This window comes from Silurus aristotelis (genome assembly GCF_946808225.1).
Source record: "Silurus aristotelis genome assembly, chromosome: 12".
In the NCBI taxonomy this organism is placed as follows: Eukaryota; Metazoa; Chordata; class Actinopteri; order Siluriformes; family Siluridae; genus Silurus; species Silurus aristotelis.
In genome coordinates, this window is record NC_139585.1 from 11187740 (window position 1) to 11209686 (window position 21947).

The 21947-nt window shown below is 37.9% G+C and overlaps 1 protein-coding gene across 1 annotated transcript in view; it reads left to right on the plus strand.

Annotated features, from left to right (window-relative positions):
• The window catches only part of LOC310734491 (testican-2), a 48861-nt gene extending 27215 nt beyond the window's left edge, over nucleotides 1-21646 (plus strand). The window contains exons 3-10 of the mRNA XM_083556614.1: nucleotides 8327-8441; nucleotides 12465-12570; nucleotides 13388-13514; nucleotides 14688-14807; nucleotides 14898-15116; nucleotides 15249-15311; nucleotides 17151-17288; nucleotides 19478-21646. Of these exons, the coding sequence (XP_083412740.1) occupies nucleotides 8327-8441; nucleotides 12465-12570; nucleotides 13388-13514; nucleotides 14688-14807; nucleotides 14898-15116; nucleotides 15249-15311; nucleotides 17151-17288; nucleotides 19478-19626 (1037 nt within the window). The 3' untranslated portion in view covers nucleotides 19627-21646. The remainder of the gene's footprint in view (nucleotides 1-8326; nucleotides 8442-12464; nucleotides 12571-13387; nucleotides 13515-14687; nucleotides 14808-14897; nucleotides 15117-15248; nucleotides 15312-17150; nucleotides 17289-19477) is intronic.
• The last annotated feature ends 301 nt before the right edge of the window (nucleotides 21647-21947 follow it).

Consider the following 21947-nt stretch of genomic DNA (forward strand, 5'->3'; position numbering starts at 1 on the left):
TCACTTGATAAAAAGTATATGCTGAACTGGTGCCGTGGTTTGGCATTTTAAATGCATAAGAAAATGCCTCAGAAACTAATCGGGTTTCTTCATCTTGCTCATTTTCGGACTCCTGCTTACGAGATTTTATCGACAGATGTTGCTTAGGACCTGACATCCATCATCAGTGTTGTCTTCTGGCAAAATACTTCTATCCAAATGCAAATTGTATTTACTTACAATTGAATACCTGGGGTGTTTATTTTTATAATTAAATTCAGATTTTCCCTCCAGAGGGAGCTGAATTACTTATAGGCAGAACCAGAGCTAATGATTATTAGTATATTAACTACAGTCATTGGCCAGTCAACTCACTTTTCCCGAACACGTGTGGACTCACGTTGAGATCAGTGAGGATGAGCAGATTTCCTCTTGCTTTTAACCCTTGTCTCTCTCAGTTCTTGTATCAGGGAGAATAACTAATGCATCTGTGACTCAGCTCAGCAGTACATGATTAATCAGTGCCTCAAAGGAACAGTTCTGCAGTGCAAGTGTCACCTCCATCTCCTGCTGAGCTAAAAGACAGAAATCATTGAGAGTGCAATCTGTTTCTGCTGGATTACCTTTCAAACTCCTACATTACTAAATGGTTGAGTTTTGAAAGTTCACCATTATAAATGAAGGTTATTTGGATTTTTTTTAGCAAAGCTTAACATCAATTAGCCATAACATCAAGACTACCTGCATAATATTGTTTAGGCCTCCCTTGTACAGCCAGAACAGTTCTGACCTGTTCTGGCCTGGACATAACAAGACCTCTGAAGATGTGCTGTGGTATCTGGCATCAAGATATTAGTAGCAGATCCTTTAGGTTTTGTAGGTTGCGTTGTAGGGCCTTCATGGATCAACACTTTAGTAGACTGAGATCTGGAGAATGTGGAGGCCAAGTCAACACCTTGAACTCAAATTTTACAGTGTGGCATAGCACATTATTCTGCTAAAAGGGGTCACTGCTATTACGGAATACAGTTGCCATTAGGGATTGTACTTGGTAGTATGTGTCAAAGTAGCCATTCACATAAATGCAAAGCATCACCTATACCATCCTTCTGTCTCTACGCCTTTCGTCCCCATATTGCATCCTGGTACTCTATCTTCCCCATGTGAACAACACACAAACACCTGGCCATCCACATGATGTGAAAGAAATGTGATTTATCAGATATGGGAACCTTCTTTGACTGCTCCATGGTCCAACTTTGATGTGCACATAACACTTATAGGCACTTTCAGTGATGGAAAGGGATCATCATTGGTACACTGCCTGGTGTGCGGCTATGCTGCCTCATATGCAGAAGCAGTTTGTGTTATATTATAGTGCTCTTTTGTGGGATTGAACCAAAAAAGCTAGTGTTCACTGCCATGGAGCATTATTGCCCTTTAATGCCCTCTTGCTGGTTCACTGATTGTCCTAACTTGGACCACTTATTGGTGTACAACTTTCTATCATAGCCAGCATTACGTTTTTTAGCTGTTTGTGCTGCAGTAGCTCTTCTGTTTGATTGGACCAGAAAAGCTAGCAATCATTTCCCTAAAGCATCAATGCTCAAGCACCCATGACCCTTTTTCCCGATTATTGGTCGTCTTAACATGGACCACTTTTTGGTAGGTACTAACAACTGCACAACAGGTACACCCCACAAGATTTGTGATCTGTCATATTTGCTCAGATCCTTACATTTGCTCATTTTGCCTGCTTTCAACACAGCAACTTTAAGGACTAACTGACAACTTGACAGTTGCCACCATAACGAGTTAATTATTGTTGGTCACCTGTAAGTGGTCTTAATCTCATGGCTGATCTACAGATCTTAAGAGGTAATTTTGTCTGCTTAGTTTTGTACAAAATCAACTTGTTCATGTTATGCAGACAGGACAGTTTTTGCAATCATTATACATTATGTATTATTTTGTTTAAACGGTTTAAAATTTTGTAAATTTCTCACATTAGCAATGTCAATACATAAGTAAATAAGTAAAATTGGTCTTAATTATAATGAAGGATCCAGGTAGGATTAACGGTTTCTTATCAGTTAATAGGTGGGTAAAATTCTCCATGTGTACATTTTCTGAGCTAGAGGATCAAGAAAAGAACTGCAGGGTTTATTTCTCTAAGCAGTTTTTTTTTTGCTGGCTGCACTTTGCATAATTTATTTTGATAACATGCAAACTGCTCAGGGATAAATAGTTTAATAGCTTTTCAAGGAAACCACTTTTGTGGATTGAATCGCAAATTATTGTTAAAATATCTGGTCATCCATAAGCCTGTCTGTCCATATTAAAATAATACAAATAAAGTGGTCAGTGTGAATTAATGTAATATAATATGGTATTAGTATATATTTATATATACTTTTATTTATGATTTTCTTTGTTGACATTGTGCCTCAGGATCTGAAGTTTTAATTGGCTGCAGCAGTTGTTCGGCTCCAGTAAGACCACAGATAATGATGAAAGCAGAAGCGAAAAGAGGGGGGAAAAAAACAGATAAAACCAGCAGAATCCAGATGATTAGGATGACTTTCTCTGCTAATTTCATATGCTAAAGTAGAACAGCTTTTGACTCCATTAATGAATGAGCATGTCATTCTGCCACTGAAATTCCATCGTGGTCATGTTTCTATGGAAACACCTTCAGAACAGAGTTAAGCTATAAAATTGAAAAATATAAAAAATAAATACATTGGGAAAGTGACCGATTTCCCCTTTATTTCGGTATGTAATACATTCACACAGCCTGCAGCCGGTGACCATGCAGGGATATCACAGCCACTATTCATTCCATTGAGCATAACACTTCCCCTTTCTTAGGATTACTGTAAAGGAAGAGACACCACGGGAATGGATGTCCTTTCATTTGCACATGTTTCTGAGTCTGCGGTAATTTAATGTGGTATTGGCTTATCAGTGAGGCTTTTACAGTACACTTGCTGAGAAGAGAATTAAGAATTAAGGCTGAACATGAGTAAGACTTCACCAAGACAGATTCTGGTTTTTTTACATAGCATATTGAAAAGAAATGTTAAAAAGAAACACAGTTTCACCATTATAGACTTCCCTTAAAATAATGCTGGAGATATGTGTCTATGTGTATATTAGACCTTACCTGACCATTACAGTTAATAGACTTTTTAATGTCCATTGTGCTGGCTTTTATATTCCAAAAATAAAACGAAACTTGTGATTTAGTATTGTTTTTGAAAACTAGATAAGGTATAGGTAGACCACAGTGATGAGACTCTGCCACACAAACATATTAATTGAGGCTACATTATTTTAGCTAAAGCTTTTTCCAGGAAAAACATAGAAGTTTATCATTACAAGAATTATAACTCCGCTGCTTTTGAATAATTATTTTTTTTAAATGGCTCAATATATCAAGTCAATTCAATATTTTTTAACGAATCTAGGAGAGCCAAACCTGTTCCAGCATGACAGTGTCTCTGTGCAAAAAGCGTGCTCCTTGAATAAATGGTTGTAGTAGATCTTGAGAAGCCTACTATAAAGCTCTGCCCTCAACCATATTGAACTCCTTTGGGATGAATACTGACTGCACCCCAGGCCGGCTCACCTCACTTACATCAGCACCTGATTTTATTAATGCCCTTGTGGCTGAATGAGCACAAATATCCCCAAACACACTCCAGAATCTTCCCAGAAGGGTAAAGGTTATTATAACAGCAAACGAGGACTAAATGTGGAAAGGGATGTTCAAAATCACATACCGATCGTATGTTCAGGTGTCCACAAACCAATGTCTATATAGCATATGTGTCCATCTTAACACTATCACGTTGATTTAGTTTGAATATGTTGACGCTTCAGTCTCATTCTTCCATCTTTCTTACACTTTTAAATTTATCCATAGAACTTCCCAACCTTGCAGTTGGGCATTTGTAATTACTACTTTCATTTTCACAGGGAGGTCTCCCATGTCTCGAAGAAAAAGAGTGATGGACCATTGCCTCAGGGTTCACATGCTTTTATTCCCACTGATTCAGGCTTGTGTGGCATGGCTGTCAACCCCCGAGCATTCAGCCAACACTGAAATGATCTGAGACGCAGCAGTCCTAGATTTAAACTGCGGTTGCTGTTGCCAACATTCCACCAGATGTAGAAAATCTGCACATGGGGGATTTGTGTTTATTGTGTGACTGCATTCATAACCAAAGCTGCTCTGTTTTTTGTCAAAAAACACTAATCAAGTTTTATTCCAGTAAACTGCACAATATGGATGGCTTTTCTTGTGGTGGACATTTAGCCACACATTTAGCCCTGATGTTGCATGGGCTCGATGGACACAAACACACTTACACACATGTGCAGACAGCATTCATAAGACAATTCATTTACATCTTGTGTGTTAGAGGGACAGTCTCTAAACTCTGCTGAAAGTAGAGTAATTGTCTGATTTACGTCGGTTGGAATGTAAAACATGCAAATTTCAGAAACCCCCCCCCCCCCAAAAGCCCCCCCGCCCTTAACTGCAAATGAGAACAGAGATACATTCCCAATCGGTGTGTGATACTTACCACTTGTCTCCCCCGGCCTAGCCCTCCTTTTACAAACCGCTCGGCTACGTCCTCGCTGTCACAGACTGTTCTGCCTTTTTTTCTTTTAAATAAAACAATATCTAGGAAAAAAATCTATCGGTTATTATTGTCTGGTTTTCTAGCAGTGAATGAAATTTTCAATGAACCCAATCCAATAATTTTTTTTTTGCGCCTCTGTGGAATGGACCCCAGTGTTTGGGGTTGATTATCGATCTTTCATTCACTGACTTCTGGTCCTCTGTGGCAAAGACTTGCCCAAGCATCAGGGACAGGTGGCACAAATGTTTTAACAGCTTTTGGCAATGGCATTTGAGCAAAAAAAAAAAAAAAAAAAAAAAAAATTTTGGGCCTTGGTCATGTCTGTCATTTAACTCTACAGGGGCTTAACAACACAAACGACTTGCCCTTTTTCCCTCAAATATAGGATTTAAAAAACATTAAAAGAAAATAAATTGAACGTTAAAATTATAGGAACTTTGTAAGTTATGATATTAATTTTTCTGTGCTTCAGCAACATGCTGCTGCATGCCAACACAAATAGAGTACCACACATATCTGCTCTCTTAATCCATGGTACAATAAATCAAACATATTTACCATTGTGGAAGTAGACATCAGACTTTCTCCCTGACAGTGCGAATTACACCAGAGCAATTTTCTGCAGTCTTTTACAAAAACACTAGTTCCACATGGTAACAAGTCTGGTGATCTGGAAAGCAAGGAAGTAGATTTCCAGTTCAACTGATTGACTTCAAACTTGCAGAAAAAGAGGGTAATAAGAAGACACACATACTGTATGCAATGATGACAGTTTGCACTCTTTTATATTCTTTCCTTTAACACATTACTGTATACGACACAAAAGCAGATCATGACCATGACCCCAACAGCCTTGCTATTACTGGATCTTTGAAAAATAACTTTTGACTTGGTTTCATGTAGTAATGAATTCACTGGACCTCTGCATTTGAATATATCTTTCTCACAGTTATATAAGAGTCTTATACGTCACATTCAGTATTTAAATAGTTTGGGCATATATTTTTGGAGCCCCTACATCATTCATCCAGAAGATTCTGTAGATGTGACGTCTGGTGGAATGATCATTTACCGTATGACAGTCTCCGTCCTATTTTTAACGAATGATGATCATAGCTGTTTCATTCCATAAAGCTGTTCTTGGTCTTTTTTTTTGGAAATATTCTAAAAGCACACAGCATACATGTCGCTTTTTGATGTTAAAAAATAAATAAATAAAAATAGAGTTGCTAATTTGAAATACTTCTCTCTTCTTTGTGGCTTCTCCCATTAGGGGTCGTCACAGTGGATTATCCGTCTCTATACCCCTCCTCTACATCTGCCTCTTTCAAACCAACTACCTGCATGTCCCTCACTACATCCATAAAGCTCATCCTTGGCTTCCTCTTTTCCTCCTTTCTGGTGGCTCCATCCTCAGCATTCTTCTACCGATATACCCCATGTTCCTTCTCTGCACATATCCAAACTATCTCAAGCTCGCCTTCCTCACCTTGTCTCCAAAACCTCCTTCATGTGCTGTCCCTCTAATAAACTCGTTTCTAATCCTATCCATCCACTTTTATGCCCAATGAAAATCTTAACATCTTCAGCTCTGCTACCTCCAGCTCCACCTCCTGTCTTTTAGTTAATGCCACTGTCTCTAAACCCTACAACATCGCAGGTCTCACCACAGTCTTATAAACGTTCCCTTTCACTCTTGCAGATACCCTTCTATCACAAATCACTCCTGTTACTCTTCTCCACCCACTCCACCCTGCCTGCACTCTTTTCTTCACTTCTCTAACACACTCTGCACTTTACAATGTTGAGCCCAGGTACCTAAACCCATTTAGCTTCTCCACCTCTTCTCCCTGCAACGCACCACTCCACTGTCCTCTCACTCACACATGAACTTTGTCTTACTCCTACTGACTTTCATTCCCTTTCTCTCCAGCGTGTACCTCCATACATGTCCAGCACCACTCTCACATACTTCTCTGACACACCTGACCTCCTCACACAATACCACAACTCCTCTCTTTTGTCACCCTGTCTTATGCTTTCTCTAAATCCACAAACACACAATGCCACTTCTTCTGACCTTCTCTTTACTTTTACTTCAACATTCTTAAAGCAAAAAATGCATCTGTGATGCTCTTCTTCGGCATGAACCCATACTGTTTCTAACAGATGATCACCTCTTCTCTTAGCCTGGCTTCCACTACTCTTTTCCATAACTTCATGGTGTGACTGATCAACTTTGTTCCCCTGTAGTTACTGCAGGTCTGCACATCCTTATTTTTAAAAACAGGTAAAAACAATCCTTCTCAATTCCTCAGGCATCCTCTCACCTTCCGTTATTAATTTACTAAAGATTTCAAAAGCACGACCTGCCAGTGCCACCCAAAGGAAATTAATCTACTTACTCTCAAGGTCCCATATTCCTTATAGGGATATTTCCTTCCTACTTTTGCCACTGGCTTGCTTATTACAGATCTAAATCTCTCTAAATGTCTAAATTCCTCTAAAGCTGTTTTATGAGTGTTTATATAAAGAAATGCAAAATGAACTGAACCGAATGACTTGAACCATGTCAGCAAATCTGTGGCTGCAGTAAATTATAAAACACAGTATAACTAAATTAATCATTCAGACATATTAGAACCATTAAAAATGCCTTTAAATTTGGTTGGAGTAATTTGATTTTGTATTTTTCTTTTTACGATTTGTTTTGTCTTTTTCTTCAGATGAACACAGATTGAGCATCACAGTTCCCAGAAACCAGTTAGTAGCTTTGCTCATGTGAGTGAGCTGTCAGGTTGAATAATAAGAGCTGTGTGCACTAGTGTATGGAGTCCCATGCTCCATCAGAATGAGTGGGCTGAGGACTATTAAACCCTCAGAGTGACAGCAATGAGAAAGAAGAATGTGACAGACAGAAAAAAGAAACAACACACAATCCATCGTCACTAAGCCACCAGCGGTTTTCACATGAGGCATCAGCATCAGATGAGCAGAAAGCTGCACAGGAATGATGTTGGTGGCTGTTGAAAAGAACATTTAACCATGCAGAACATGGTTAAAGCTGGGGGAAAAAGAAGAGGGATGATTTTGTTTTGACGACGTACGATGTGTAGTGAGATTTCGGATGCTATTCATTTACTTGTGTTTCGAGCACTCATTTAGAACAGACTCTTACAACACATGGACCTTATGTTCTTTTAGCGTGCTCTTACTCTCACGTGTTGTGTCAAGGTGTTTTTCTTGTTGTCATGAATTATTCATATTCAGACTGGCTGAAAATGCTGTTTAAGATCTGTGCTTCATAAAATAAAGCTTTTAAAGGGATCTGATGTAAACCTATTTTTGGTGAATTTTTATAATACTTTTTTTTTACTGTTATAAATACTAATAAGGATATTTTCAATACAGGCATCAGCAGTAGAAAAAAAAATTACAGTACATAGCTTATACTGTATAGGGCAGCTTTGTGGTGGGCAGCTTTGCTTGATCCAGAGCTCAAATCAATGTCTGTGTAGAGTTTTTGAGTTTTTCTTGTGTTGTACTGTGACCCTAAACAGGATAAAACTCTTACTGAAACTGTATGAATAAAACTATACTGTATATCCACTTAAGTCTAACTGTGGGTTTGAGGAGGATACCAAATAAACTGGTAAATTTACCAGCAGTTAAGTTACATTTTCATTTCCTGGCAGGTGTGGACACAACCAAGGACCCATGTCAGAAGGTGAAATGTAGCTGGAACAAAGTGTGTGTGTCTCAGAACTACCAGAGGCCCATGTGCATCAACCGCAAGAAACTGGAGCACAGGCAAGTCATGTGACACATTCATGCTGACCTCCTGAAAATACAAAGAAACCCTGAAAGAAAATGGTATCAGTGGACTAAATTCAATTAATTTCAGAGGAGTGTTTATCACTGGCAGGCCAATTTAAACAATGTTGCTTAACCGCCACTGGAATATATAGTATAAATATCTTAAAAATAGAACTTGCATAAAAAAAACTGTACATCCACTGTTTGTGTGTTAGTCTGTAAAAAATAATAAAAAATAATGACCTTAACTGTCACATTTTCTATTTATATTTAGATCAGCTTAGGGCTATATACTATTTAAATTGTTCAATTTTATTTGCCATACAAACAATCGAGTTTGTTTTTTTTGTTTCAAATAATATTTCAACAAAATCCATGGCTAGGTGTGTGATGCAACCATTTAACCATGGATTATACCACTACTGCCATAGTCATTTAGCAGCACTGACAAATATAAAGTTGTTATTCATGTTTGCAGTGCAAAACTGGCTGAATACATAGAAATAACAGGTACATTTGCTTATTATTTCATGTACAGGTTGTTAGACCTAGAATTGTGCCTGTTCTTAATCATATTAGAACATTATTGGAAGACATTTTAAAAGTTATTGGAAAGAGCGACAGAGACAGTGGAAGAGAGAGTTTCTGAGTGCTTCTGTGTCATGTCTCCACTAATAATGAAGCTGTTGTTACCTCCTTGTGACAACTTTCATTGTAAATAGGTATATAGGTCACTCTATTCTGCTCTTTTTAGGTAACTGGGAAATGTTCACAATTGCTGTCTCACTCTGTATTCAATTATTAATATTGGTTTTAATTTTGCTAGAATTATTGTATATGTTTATATAATATATAATTATAGTATATAGTAATTATATAAGCATTAGATTGCAAAACTCTGGCAGTCAGTCTTGACTGGCGGCTTTTTTTCTTGATGGAGCAAAAATTAGGAAAATATTTGCAAATTTTGTGTCTGAAATGTCAGATACTCAATATTTATTTCTTTTGAAGAGTGGTATAAAAGCAATATCACACAAACTTGCTGTTGTGCTGAATATCAACAAGGCTGTAATTACCTAAGGCAGTTTGCCTACAGCCAAGTCAAAGCCTTGCTGACATTCACTGTAACAGCACTCTTGCATGCTCAATATTAAATTGGCGTGTAGCTTTTAAAGCTTAAAAAGACATAAAAAAGAGAGATTTAGTATTTTGAGCACAAAATACTAAATGAAACATTTCTGTAAATGGATCAATTTTGCTAATCTAATTTAACATAATTGTGTTAAACAAAACATTTACAACCAGCTCAAAGACCAGCTCGAAGACCAGCTCAAAGACCAGCTTAAAGACCAGCTTAAAGACAAAGGCGGATTATATATAATTGTAATATAATGGTGCATAAAATCTATAAAATCTAAAATAAAAAATATTTTTATTTATTCGGAAGGATATTTGTTCCCTATAAACATCATAAATATTAGCAATAAGGTCAGATAAGTGGGTTTTGGTGAATTGATAATGATTTCAACAGAATCCCCGTTTCTGTCCTGTCTTCTTTGGCTGCTATTGTAATTAATTAGTCAACAGTTATATGTGTCTTTTTTTTCTGTATACAGCCTGTGTGTTTGATGGATTTATAGTGTTGTGGAAAGCTGTTTTATCAAACAGCCTTTCTCAAACAGGCCTAACGGTACTACTTATGGTAGATATCTGTCTTTTTTCTTAGTCTAGACTTTATTCTAATTGATTTGTCTGTACACTGGTTTTGAAACTTGTCTGTCTGTATGTCTGTCTTGGAATTTTATAGTAGATTTCCCTTCATTGGTCCTCATACAGCAAGCCGGATATTATAAATCATTCACAGGAGCATTTACACAATAAATGTTATTCATTAAAATTGTTAGCTCTGACAAAAGAGCTCCTACATTTGTGTACTAGAAAACCAATTAATGTGAACTACGCAACATCTGACCATTCGACTTTTTTTTTACGACCACAATCGCTAGCCACGGCGTACGTTATTTTTTTACCAGCTTCCGGCATAATTTCACAGTACTGTACATATAGCCTACTCTACTTATGACTAAATAGCGTTACGACTGTCGTACACCGGGGCTAGCGGCGTAGCAGTGCGTACCAGCTTCCGGCATCATTTCACAGTACTGTACATATAGCCTACTCCACTTACGACCAAATCGTGTTACGACCGGTCTGTTGGTCCCAATCGTGGTCGTAAGTCGACGACTACCTGTATAATTTATACGATTTAAAATGTATAATTGGCAAAAAGGTTATGTTTGTAAGCTTTTTATGATAACAAATCCACAAATGTATGACAAGAGTAGCCATTCACTTCGTAATAGTACTTTATAAAAGAAGGAAAAGCTGAAGGAAGTGTGGTCTGTGGTAGCTGACACTCTGCAATGGCTGAGCTGCTTACACACCATGCATTGAGCTGCTCCTTCAGCATTTAGACATTGTTTTGTCATTTTCAGCTCTCTAAACTTTGCTTTTTAAGGAGTGTTGTGACTTTTCAATAAATGCAAATGTTCTGTGAACTCGCTTGCCATTTTACGGCTGATTGACATTTATCATAATGAGCACGAGTCTAAAAAAACCAAGCTTAAAACCTTTGTGATTCTGGTGTGAATTTTGAATTCTGGATTGGCCAAAAGAAAAATCTACTCAATGAGGCCTGGTCAAGCTTTATGTACATTGTAGATTTATAGTAAAAACTAGGAAATAATGTGTTTGGAATTAGTCAGCCTCATGAATGGTGATTGTGGAAGGCCAGGTCATTTGATGCAGCACTCCATCGCTCTGATTCTTGAACAGATAGCTTTTACATAACCTGGAGGTGTGTTTGGGGTCATTTTCCTGTTGGAAAACAAATTACGGTCCCACTGAGTGTAAACAAGATGGGATTGCATGTTACTGCAAAATGCAGTGGTAGCCATGCTGGTTAAGTATGCCCTTCATTTTGACTGAATCGCTAACAGTGTCACGAGCAAAGCACCCCCACACATCACACCTTCTTCTCCATGCTTCACAGTGGGAACCACACCTTCAAGAAGGTTAAAAACCAACGTACGTATCGAACCGTGAATTTTGTGAACGTTATACCCCTAACTAAATTTTATAGGCAGCCCGATTAACCTGATTGTATCCATGTACAGCTTATGTACATGAAGATTTGAAGACTGATAGATGAAAAAAAAAGCTGGATACTTGGGTGGTTACCACATTTTAAACATTGAGTATTAAACATAGAATTGCAGGTCAGTTTTTTTTTTTTACTGTTATAATGATTGCCTGGATGTATGTACTTTCTTTTTGTAAAGGTATATCCATTTCTCATGTGAATAGTAAATATACATGTGAGCTGAAGACTGTGTTATGTGTGTCCATAAGGTTTGTTTTCGCCACAGTGTGCCACAGAGTGCAGGCGAACATCTTTAAAAAGCTACAATTGAATTGCCAAAACTAATAGTCTGAAACATCATTGCCTGTCGAGTTTGTTTCTGTAGCAATGGCTGTTTATCTTTCCCCTATATCTGGGTTTGAATGTGTGTGTGTGTGTGTGTGTGTGTGTGTGTGTGTGTGTGTGTGTGTGAGAGAGAGAGAGAGAGAGAGAGAGAGAGAGAGAGAGAGAGAGAGAGAGAGAGAGAGAGAGAGAGAGAGAGAGAGAGAGAGAGAGAGAGGGAAGATGATATTGCTTGGTTCTTTCTTTCAGCACCATTAGCCCTTGATGGAGTCTGAAACAGTGTGATCACATTATGGGTCATTTTTGTAGCTATAAGCTGTTGAACAAGAAATTAAATGTTATCACTTTAGTACATCTGCTTATGGCAATCGGTGCTAATAGGATAATAGTCTAACAAGCTTTTCTGGATTTGCCAGTACCATGAAAATATATGCTAAAAAGATTAAATGATTATAATCATCCACTTGGCTGACATTCAAATCAGTATTAATGTACAGGATAGTCCACTGATTGTCTGTTCTGGTAAATGCTAGGATCAGGCAGCCTGACCTGAAGCCTCTCGCAAGCAGCTGTAAACCGTGTTCCCTGTCAACCTCAAACCCCGTGTGTGGATCTGACGGACATAACTATGCTTCACAGGTACACGCTTGCAAACGTACACCTTAAACTCACAGATACACACACAAAATGGTACATTAGGATTGCAGATTTTCCCATAAAACTCAACGAGGAAACAAATCAAATATTTATAAGGGTGGCTATAGTTAAGAGAGAAGTGAAGTGGGGGGGGGGGGGGGGTGGGGGGTGAGCTGGGAGAAAAAAGATAGTGGAATCAAAGGGAGGGAGGAAGTGAAGGCGGAAGAGATGACGCTTGCGTTTTGCTTTATCGCTCTTGCACACAAGGTCAAAATTAAAACCAATACATAAATCAATAAATCCGACAGCAGGCGAGTGATCCGCCACTCAAATCACCAAAGGCCATTAATCAAACCTCTGCATTCAGCTACAGCAAAGCTCTCTCACACTCACGCCCACACACTTAACAGCAGGCACGTTTCAAAACACATACACGTGCGCACAGGCACACACAATTATATAAGGGAAAACATTTAATTGTATATATGCACTAAAATATATATATATATACAGATATCATTGAATGTGCCTTGTGCATTATACATGGTGCAACACATTTTTGGGAAAATATATATAGTATGGTTATAATTATAATTTCCATGTGTGTTTTTATATAAATGAGAGAGATGATTATAAAAGACTGGCAATAAAGTGCATGAAATTATAATTTTTTTTAGAATCGTTCCCCTCCTCTCCCTCTCCCTCTTCCTCTCCTTCTCTCTCTCTCTCTCTCTCTCTCTCTCTCTCTCTCTCTCTCTCTCTCTCTCTCTCTCTCTCCCCCCCCCCTCTTTCTCTCCCTCTCTCCCCATCCTCTCTCTAGTGTAAGCTGGAGCAGCAGGCGTGTTTGAGTGGTAAAACACTAGCTGTTAAGTGTTCAGGACCTTGTCCATGTGTTAGTGAGCCTGTTCCAAAACCTGAGACAGAAACACTTTCTGTATCCAAACCAGGTGAATACACACACACACACACACACACACACACACACACACACACACACACACACACACACACACACACACACAACACACACACAAACACACAGACACCGAACAAACTAAAGCAATGTTGCATGCTTTATTGATAACATTACATTATTTTTCACACTTTTGTACAATTGCGATTTTTGGAACATATTTTGGATTGCATTGAAGCTCCATCTGTCAGTGTTCATGTTCTCTGTTATATCATTAAATCCCATATCCTCCTTCATAATGCTGTTTGTGAGACATATCAATTCAGAGATTCTGTGCTTCACATGCCCGGAGACATGTTTTAAAAATCTTATCATCAAAGTCAAACAACATGATGGTATGTGTGGAAAAGATGTCAAATGGTTTATTGTGAAGGCATTGAGAGGCAGAATACAATACACGTTTCCTCAAATGCACAAATGCACAAGAAGTATAATCATTAGTGTTGATCTTTATTTTTTTGTGTTCATTGCTGTCAATCATACATTTCCACTGGGGACAATGAAAGAAATGCGACATTGTTGTTTTAGATCCTGCATGCTAGGCTGGGAAATATCCACATTTTACAAATATGAATTAAAAATATTACACACCAATGCAGTGTGTACAGTAAACAGTGTACAGTGTACAGTCAGTGTCCCTTTTCTGACTGAACAATACTGACTTCATCCATGGATTAGCTAATAAAATCATAATTTCATGATGTACAATATAATCCCTGGTAAATCTATTTCAATTCCAGAAAATCATACTATAGAACGTAGAACGGTTCAAAAAAGGTTGAATACAAATATGTCTGCATATTGCTTTTGTTTACTTTCCCCTGTCTCCCTTTTCTCCTTTGATTTGGCCCAGAAGAGGATGGATTTTGAGTCTGGTTCCTGACAAGAGTTCTTCTTTTGTTGATTTTTGCTTGTCTCTCGTGCGTCTGGCTTGCTCATTGGGAGTCTATATATGTATGCCTGGATTTCTGCAAAGCTGCTTTGTGACATTGTCTGTTGTGAATTGTGCTATATAAATAAAATTGAATAGATTTTCTTCCCCCAATCTCCCTCTCTTCTCTCTCTCTCTCTCTCTCTCTCTCTCTCTCTCTCTCTCTCTCTCTCTCTCTCTCTCTCTCTCTCTCTCTCTCTCCTCTTTTCTCCATAGAAAGCTGCACAGGTCAGGACTTGGCAGATTTGGGGGACAGGCTCAGGGATTGGTTCCAGCTTCTTCATGGCAATGCTAAAATGAACAGCTCTGGCAGACAGGGATCAGGAACAGCTTCAGGTTAGGAACAGTGCACACTTTATCTCCCAATGACAATACACACATATTAACTGAGTAGGTTGTTCACACATGCACATTCTCTTGCTGCAGTGTTTGAGAAGAACTTGGTGGCAGGGTGCAAGGACTCTATTGGCTGGATGTTTTCCAAACTAGACACCAGTAATGACCTCTACCTGGACCACTCTGAGCTGGCTGCTATAAACCTGGAGAAATATGAGCTGTGTATCAGACCATTCTTCAACTCGTGCGACTCGTACCGCGATGGCAAGGTGTCCACGGCCGAGTGGTGTCTCTGCTTCTGGCGGGAGAGTAAGTTAATTTAGTATATCTGTTTAATTACTGCATGGAGGAGATATAATGCCATTGGCTTATGCAAAGATTTTTCTGGCATTTGAGACATTTTGATCATGTACCATTTGAGATGGGTTTTTTGTCCTTTAGAGCCCCCCTGTCTGGCTGAGATAGAGAGACTCCAAGTGAAGGAGGTAGCCAAAAGAAAACCAGGTACATCATAAATTATAATCATATGTGTATTGTGTAATTTCTGGAACAAGGCAGCAGGAGTTACAGTCAGGGGGCACTTTTATGTTTGTAATGCTAATAATGGGATTACAGGGATCTGCAACAAGAACAAGAGATCGAAGCTTAATATTTCCCAGGGGAATTTTGCATGTGTAGTATATGTGTAAGGGGAAAAATCTGTAATCCGGAGTAAAATCAGGAATCATATTCCAAAGAGCAACAAAGCAAACAAACAAACCAAAAAGCTCTATTTTATAAACTACACTATTTGAAGAATATACTCATTTAATCTGTGTGGTGATTGTTGTGAATAATTAATTGAAATAAGACTAAATTACTAACTTTTGTTTGGTTTTAATACTCTAATAAACATGGGCATGGACAAAAATGGATGCTTTATTCAAATGTGTGTTCATTATTAGTGAAACCAAACTCAAAATAGAGCATGAAGACAAAATGTTTTTGTAAAAGGTTTAAAGTAATTGTGGTGTTTTAAATTACGTAAATCATCAGGACAATAAATGTTTCCACACGAACGGTTTTATTTGCTGTATGTGCACACCATGGCCAATTTTTGGTCTGGGGAATAGGGATAGAAGTCTCTGATCCATTACCGCAGTAGATGGCGGTAATTCTTTTCTTAAGAAAGTGAACCGCCAATAAAGAAGAAGAAGAATGGCGAATTTTGGTGCTTGATTTTAGACTAAAAAAAATTTTGAATAATTATTCAAAATTATTTATGAAGTCTTTTCTTTTTAGAATTTATTTTGTAATTTTTTATTATATATTTGAGTAAAGAAAATATGTCTTTAATAAAGTGTGTTCCGATGAAGGTTTTAATTTCACCTTTTTTATATTTATTTGTTTACAGTTTTAATAAAAATGGCCGAACAGAAATGCATGCTGCGTTAATCACGCATTAACAAAATTTGGGCCATTAAAATCAATTTGCGTTAACGCGTTATTACTTTTGACAGCTCTAATTTAAATACACAGTACCTTCAGTCAATTATAGTATACAATTATTAATGTTATTACCAGCATCAACAACAGCAACAACAACAATAATAATAATTTGCAGGCTGATACTTTAGTTCTTTGAGTTTTCTCTCATGACCCTAGTCTGTCTTTCACAGTATCTCTTTATCACCCTGTCATATAATCTCCCCCACTCTCATTCTGTCTTAGCTGGTGCATGAGACACCTGCATTGAGCTGTAATGTAGAGTGACGGTGTTGGATGACAGACGTCCCGTCGGGAGGCACAAACAGTGAACCAGTCAAAGTGCTGTCACTGGTTTTTAACAGCGTCCATCCCTGTACAGAAGACAGAGAAGTGATATCTCCCTGTCTACAAAAATTCTTTTCAGTTGAAGTATGGGGTGAAACCCCATAGGCAGTTTTTATTTTTATTTTTTTCAGAACTAAAATAGCTTCAATTAATTTTTAGTTTAGAAAGTATTTGCATCTAATTTATTTGCCTCAAAAACAAACAATGTTTTTTGTGCTAAAGGACACAGTGTTACTAACAGCCTGCTATCAGCTAGGATCAAAACCTTTCGCACTAGCCGCAGGACATCAGCAGGGAATTGCTGGAGAAGGCTTTCTATGGCTGCTGATATGCTTTCTTATCTCTTTTTATAAATTCTTTCTAAACTTATATCTCTGAAGTGCCATTCAGACCCTCCATCTTTTTTTGTTTATTGTTCAACATTGATCAGAAATATAGACTGCTGGAATAAACGACTTGTGTATTCGTGTAGATGACTTCATGCTTCATCAACAGTGCAAATGAGTATTTAACAATGGTCTGCATATGTAGGCATGTTTATCCCGAGCTGTGATGTGGATGGCTACTACAGGAAGCTACAGTGTGATCAGAGCCGAGCAGAATGCTGGTGTGTTGACCTGCATGGCACCGAGATTACCGGGTCACGGGTTCGTGGGAAGCCTGACTGTGGTGAGTGGCATATAGGAAACAAAAGCAGTTCATTTCAATTTCACTATATCTGTTGATAAAAGTGAAAAACAAAAGGATGAGCAACAAAAGGACTGATTCTCAATGATTTAAGCATGTGTATATGTAAAATGGTTGTATATTGTAATGGAATTCTTGTTGGTAGGATATAAGTCACCGGGAGACCATTTACGCTCAAGCGGGATCACAAAACATGTCAAGAAAACATACAGTGAGGAAAATAAGTATTTGAACACCCTGCTATTTTGCAAGTTCTCCCATTTGGAAATCATGGAGGGGTCTTAAATTGTCATCGTAGGTGCATGTCCACTGTGAGAGACATCATCTAAAAAAAAATATCCAAAAATCACAATGTATGATTTTTTTACTATTTATTTGTATGATACAGCTGCAAATAAGTATTTGAACACCTGAGAAAGTCAATGTTAATATTTGGTACAGTAGCCTTTGTTTGCAATTACACAGGTCAAACGTTTCCTGTAGTTTTTCACCAGGTTTGCACACACTGCAGGAGGGATTTTGGCCCACTCCTCCACACAGATCTTCTCTAGATCTGTCAGGTTTCCTGCCTGTCGCTGAGAAACACGGAGTTTGAGCTCCCTCCAAAGATTCTCTATTGGGTTTAGGTCTGGAGACTGGCTAGGCCACGCCAGAACCTTGATATGTTTCTTACAAAGCCACTCCTTGGTTATCCTGGCTGTGTGCTTCGGGTCATTGTCATGTTGGAAGACCCAGCCTCGACCTATCTTCAATGCTCTAACTGAGGGAAGGAGGTTGTTCCCCAAAATCTCGCAATACATGGCCCCGGTCATTCTCTCCTTAATACAGTGCAGTCGCCCTGTCCCATGTGCAGAAAAACACCCCCAAAGCATGATGCTACCACCCTCACGCTTCACAGTAGGGATGGTGTTCTTGGGATGGTACTCTTTACTCTTCTTCCTCCAAACACGTTTATTGGAATTATGACCCAAAAGTTCTATTTTGGTCTCATCTGACCACATGACTTTCTCCCATGACTCCTCTGGATCATCCAAATGGTCATTGGCAAACTTAAGACATGCCTGGACATGTGCTGGTTTAAGCAGGGGAACCTCCCGTGCCATGCATGATTTCAAACCATGACGTCTTAGTGTATTCCTAACAGTAACCTTGGAAACGGTGGTCCCAGCTCTTTTCAGATCATTGACCAGCTTTCTGGATATTTTTTTTTTTAGATAATGTCTCTCACAGTGGACATGCACCTACGATGACAATTTCAGACCCCTTCATGATTTCTAAGTGGGAGAACTTGCAAAATAGCAGGGTGTTCAAATACTTATTTTCCTCACTGTATAACAGTGCATTTATATGCCTGGTGCACTTCTGACTCTTCTTTTAAGCATATGAAAATGTGTGTAAAAATAAATGGTTGGTCAAAATAAAAGAAACCCATAACAATATATTAATATCAAGGAGCTAATAATGAGTAGAGTCAACTCTTGCCTCCAGTGCAGCTTTATTCTTTCTTGGAATGCTGCCAAGTACTCAATGCTATGTGGTGGGATGTTGGACAATTTTATAAAAGAAGAAGATAAAGGCAGTGTGGATCTAATTAATTGTCTGCACTCCAGAACTTAAGATTGACTACAGTTTTAAAGATGATGAAATCTAGCGATTGGGGAGCCCGTGGAAGGTGCTTGATGTCATGCGATATTTATCAAACCACTACTGAATCATTTTACTAGTATATCTGAAGGTACCATCATTCTGGAATATGGGAACATCATTAGGGAAGAGTGTTTGCACCACCTGGTCTTGTGAAATTGCCTCATGTTTGTTGACTGTTAAATATTCAGAGCAGTTATTAAACCTAATGATTTCCATGAGATTTATTGCTCAAACTATTATAACGTTAATTTAAGGCCCTTTATACATGCACACAAACACCATAATTTTTTAAAGGCCTGCTGGAGTGTAAGATCTGGTTTGTGTGTTAGTACAGGAAAGTGCTTCTAGTGTTCAGTGTGGAGGCCACTTTTTAATATAATAGTGTTTTATGCATGCCAGTGCTATGTAAAACCACACACTGTTTGTTAGAACTGTTGTTGTTGTTGATGGCAATTTTCATTGGACACCATTAATTGTTTGGAATAAACTGTCTATATAATCCTGCTCATCTCTCGCTGGTGTAGATGAGTTAGTCGGCTATTCTGGAGACTTTGGCAGTGGAGTGGGATGGGAGGATGAAGAAGAGAAAGAGACAGAGGAGAATGCAGAAGAGGCTGAAGAAGAAGAGGATCCTGAACCAGAAGAGACTGATGATGGAGGATACATCTGGTAGACAAAGTTCACCATTATCAATGCACCTATGCTCCTCAAAGCCAATTTGTTGTCAGTCTTAACTCATTTAAATAGCATATTGCTTGAAGGAAGCTATTGGGAAGGCTTAATGGGCAATTTGTTAACATATTTACAATGAATTTCTGTTTGATTCTTTGAATTGCTGTTAATTTTGCAAAACAAACAAATCTGATCAGGTATACAAAGGAAATGATACAGTATATTGCAATTTCAAAGGAACACATTCTAGCATTGCATCATGTTGCCTATGTTAGCTTATAGTCTGTGCTGAGTGTAATTGTAATTAATCAAATCTAAAAAGAGTGAAAGTAAAACTAGGGAACTTGCTTGCTTGTAACTGAGTAATTTATCAGACCAGGCTGTAGATAAGTAGATTACACTCAGACTATGAAGGTTTTACAGGAACATGGACAGGTTCGTATTCTGATTGCAGTATGCTTCTCATTTGCTTGTGTAAATATCTACCCAGAAAGTGGCTCAACTGTAAGGAACAACCACTAATCTAAGGTTTAATTAATATACTTAATTCATTCATTAGATCACCTCTTAATATTTAACAGGCTAAAACGGAGGTTCGCCTCAGTAGATTTTCCTAATTATAATGATTTATATAGAATTTTCTGTCCTCAACATTAATTATACGTAATACCTATTTTGAGCATATAATCAAAAATAAATACATTTCGTATCAGGAGTCTAACTTTCCAACTGAAACAGAAGAATGACCACGAAGACACAATTTTCTCAATATTTACACTCAAGCACATCTTCCGGTAATGAAGGTGTCATATTCTTTTTTCTTGAATGTCTCTTTTCTTCCTTTTCTTTAAGATCTACTAGAACCTTAGTAAACTCAAAGATGTGTGATTTTCTCATGCCTTTCGCAAGATAAATGAGATGCATCGGTTGTTTTTACAGTAATTGCATGTCAGTAAAGAAGAATTTACAGTTACTGTATGAATGTTGAATATTATGGCTCTCCGTATGACATCTTTTTGTTCTTCATCTCATTGTGAGTTATTGTGATAGAGAGTGGCATCAATGCTGTCCAAACAAGATGTCTGACTGGTGATGTTAAAAAAAATAAGAATAATTTTACTGTGAACAATACATTAAGTTGTGTTTAGATTGTTATACATGCCTTTTATTATAAGGAGATATAAGAACTGTATATTGTGACATTTTGAAGGAAGCATTCTTTGACAGAACGACCTAGATTTTTACCCATACAGGAATGGTATGCAGGAGTGCTGCGTACATCATAAAAACGTAATTAAAGGACTATATATATATATATATTATTATTATTATTTAGCCTGAGAGATTTGCTAGAAGAATGACGTGCTCGTCACCTCTAATCAGGCACGGCGTACCAATTCTGAAACAGCTTTTTAATGACACACGTTCTGTCGTGAAGATCAGCTTAAAATGCTGCCTTCTTTCATGATTTCAAGACAAGCAGAAAAAAGGACTAAGTGTACAACCATCGCTATACGCTGCAGTTTATTGTTATTATTCTTGACCCATTACTATTTACGTATGTAAAGTCAGTCATGCCGTGCGTTACACAAAGCTGCTGGAATTGGTTGAATCGATGCGCTTCAATATAATGTGAGAGAATGTTCAAGAAATGTAGAGATTATGATTAGTTAATGCGTCACACACACATTAGGTCAAAGCTTACAAGAGAGAGAAGAACACACACTGTAGTTCTCAGATGCTACACTTGTTTAATTTCATATTCAATTCAGTTTGTAGTGTTTATTGTGGTAAACTGATTTAGTCTTAATTAGGAGAAGTTAAGAAATTAATTCCTGAAACATTAAACAATTTCAAAGATTGAAATCCCATAGATTTTGGACAGAATTATTTAAAAAAAAGGTCTCCTCCTTCTCTCACATTGACTGAACTGCTACTGTGTACTCATTGCTGCTTAGCTCAACTCGTGACATGTTTTCTCACTGTGTTTGATATTTGATAATAAACCAGCACTATAATCATTTTGCTGTTCAGTTTTCTCAGTTATACCTGTATGTTTGTGTTGCCTTTTCAGCCATTAAGTAACCATATTAAAATATTAAAACAAATGAAGCTAAACACAAGTGATTTGCATAGCCAGATTACATCCATATCGTTTAGCTGCTAGCAAACCAAAAGTGGAAAACATTCCTGGTCTCCAGCTGCTCCCTGTGGTGGAAAATGGAACTGCATCCGATACTGTACGTCTGAGAAGCCAATCAAATCAAAGCTCTTGGGTGCAACCGCAAATTTAATTTTTTGTCTCCGTGTGCTGATAAATGA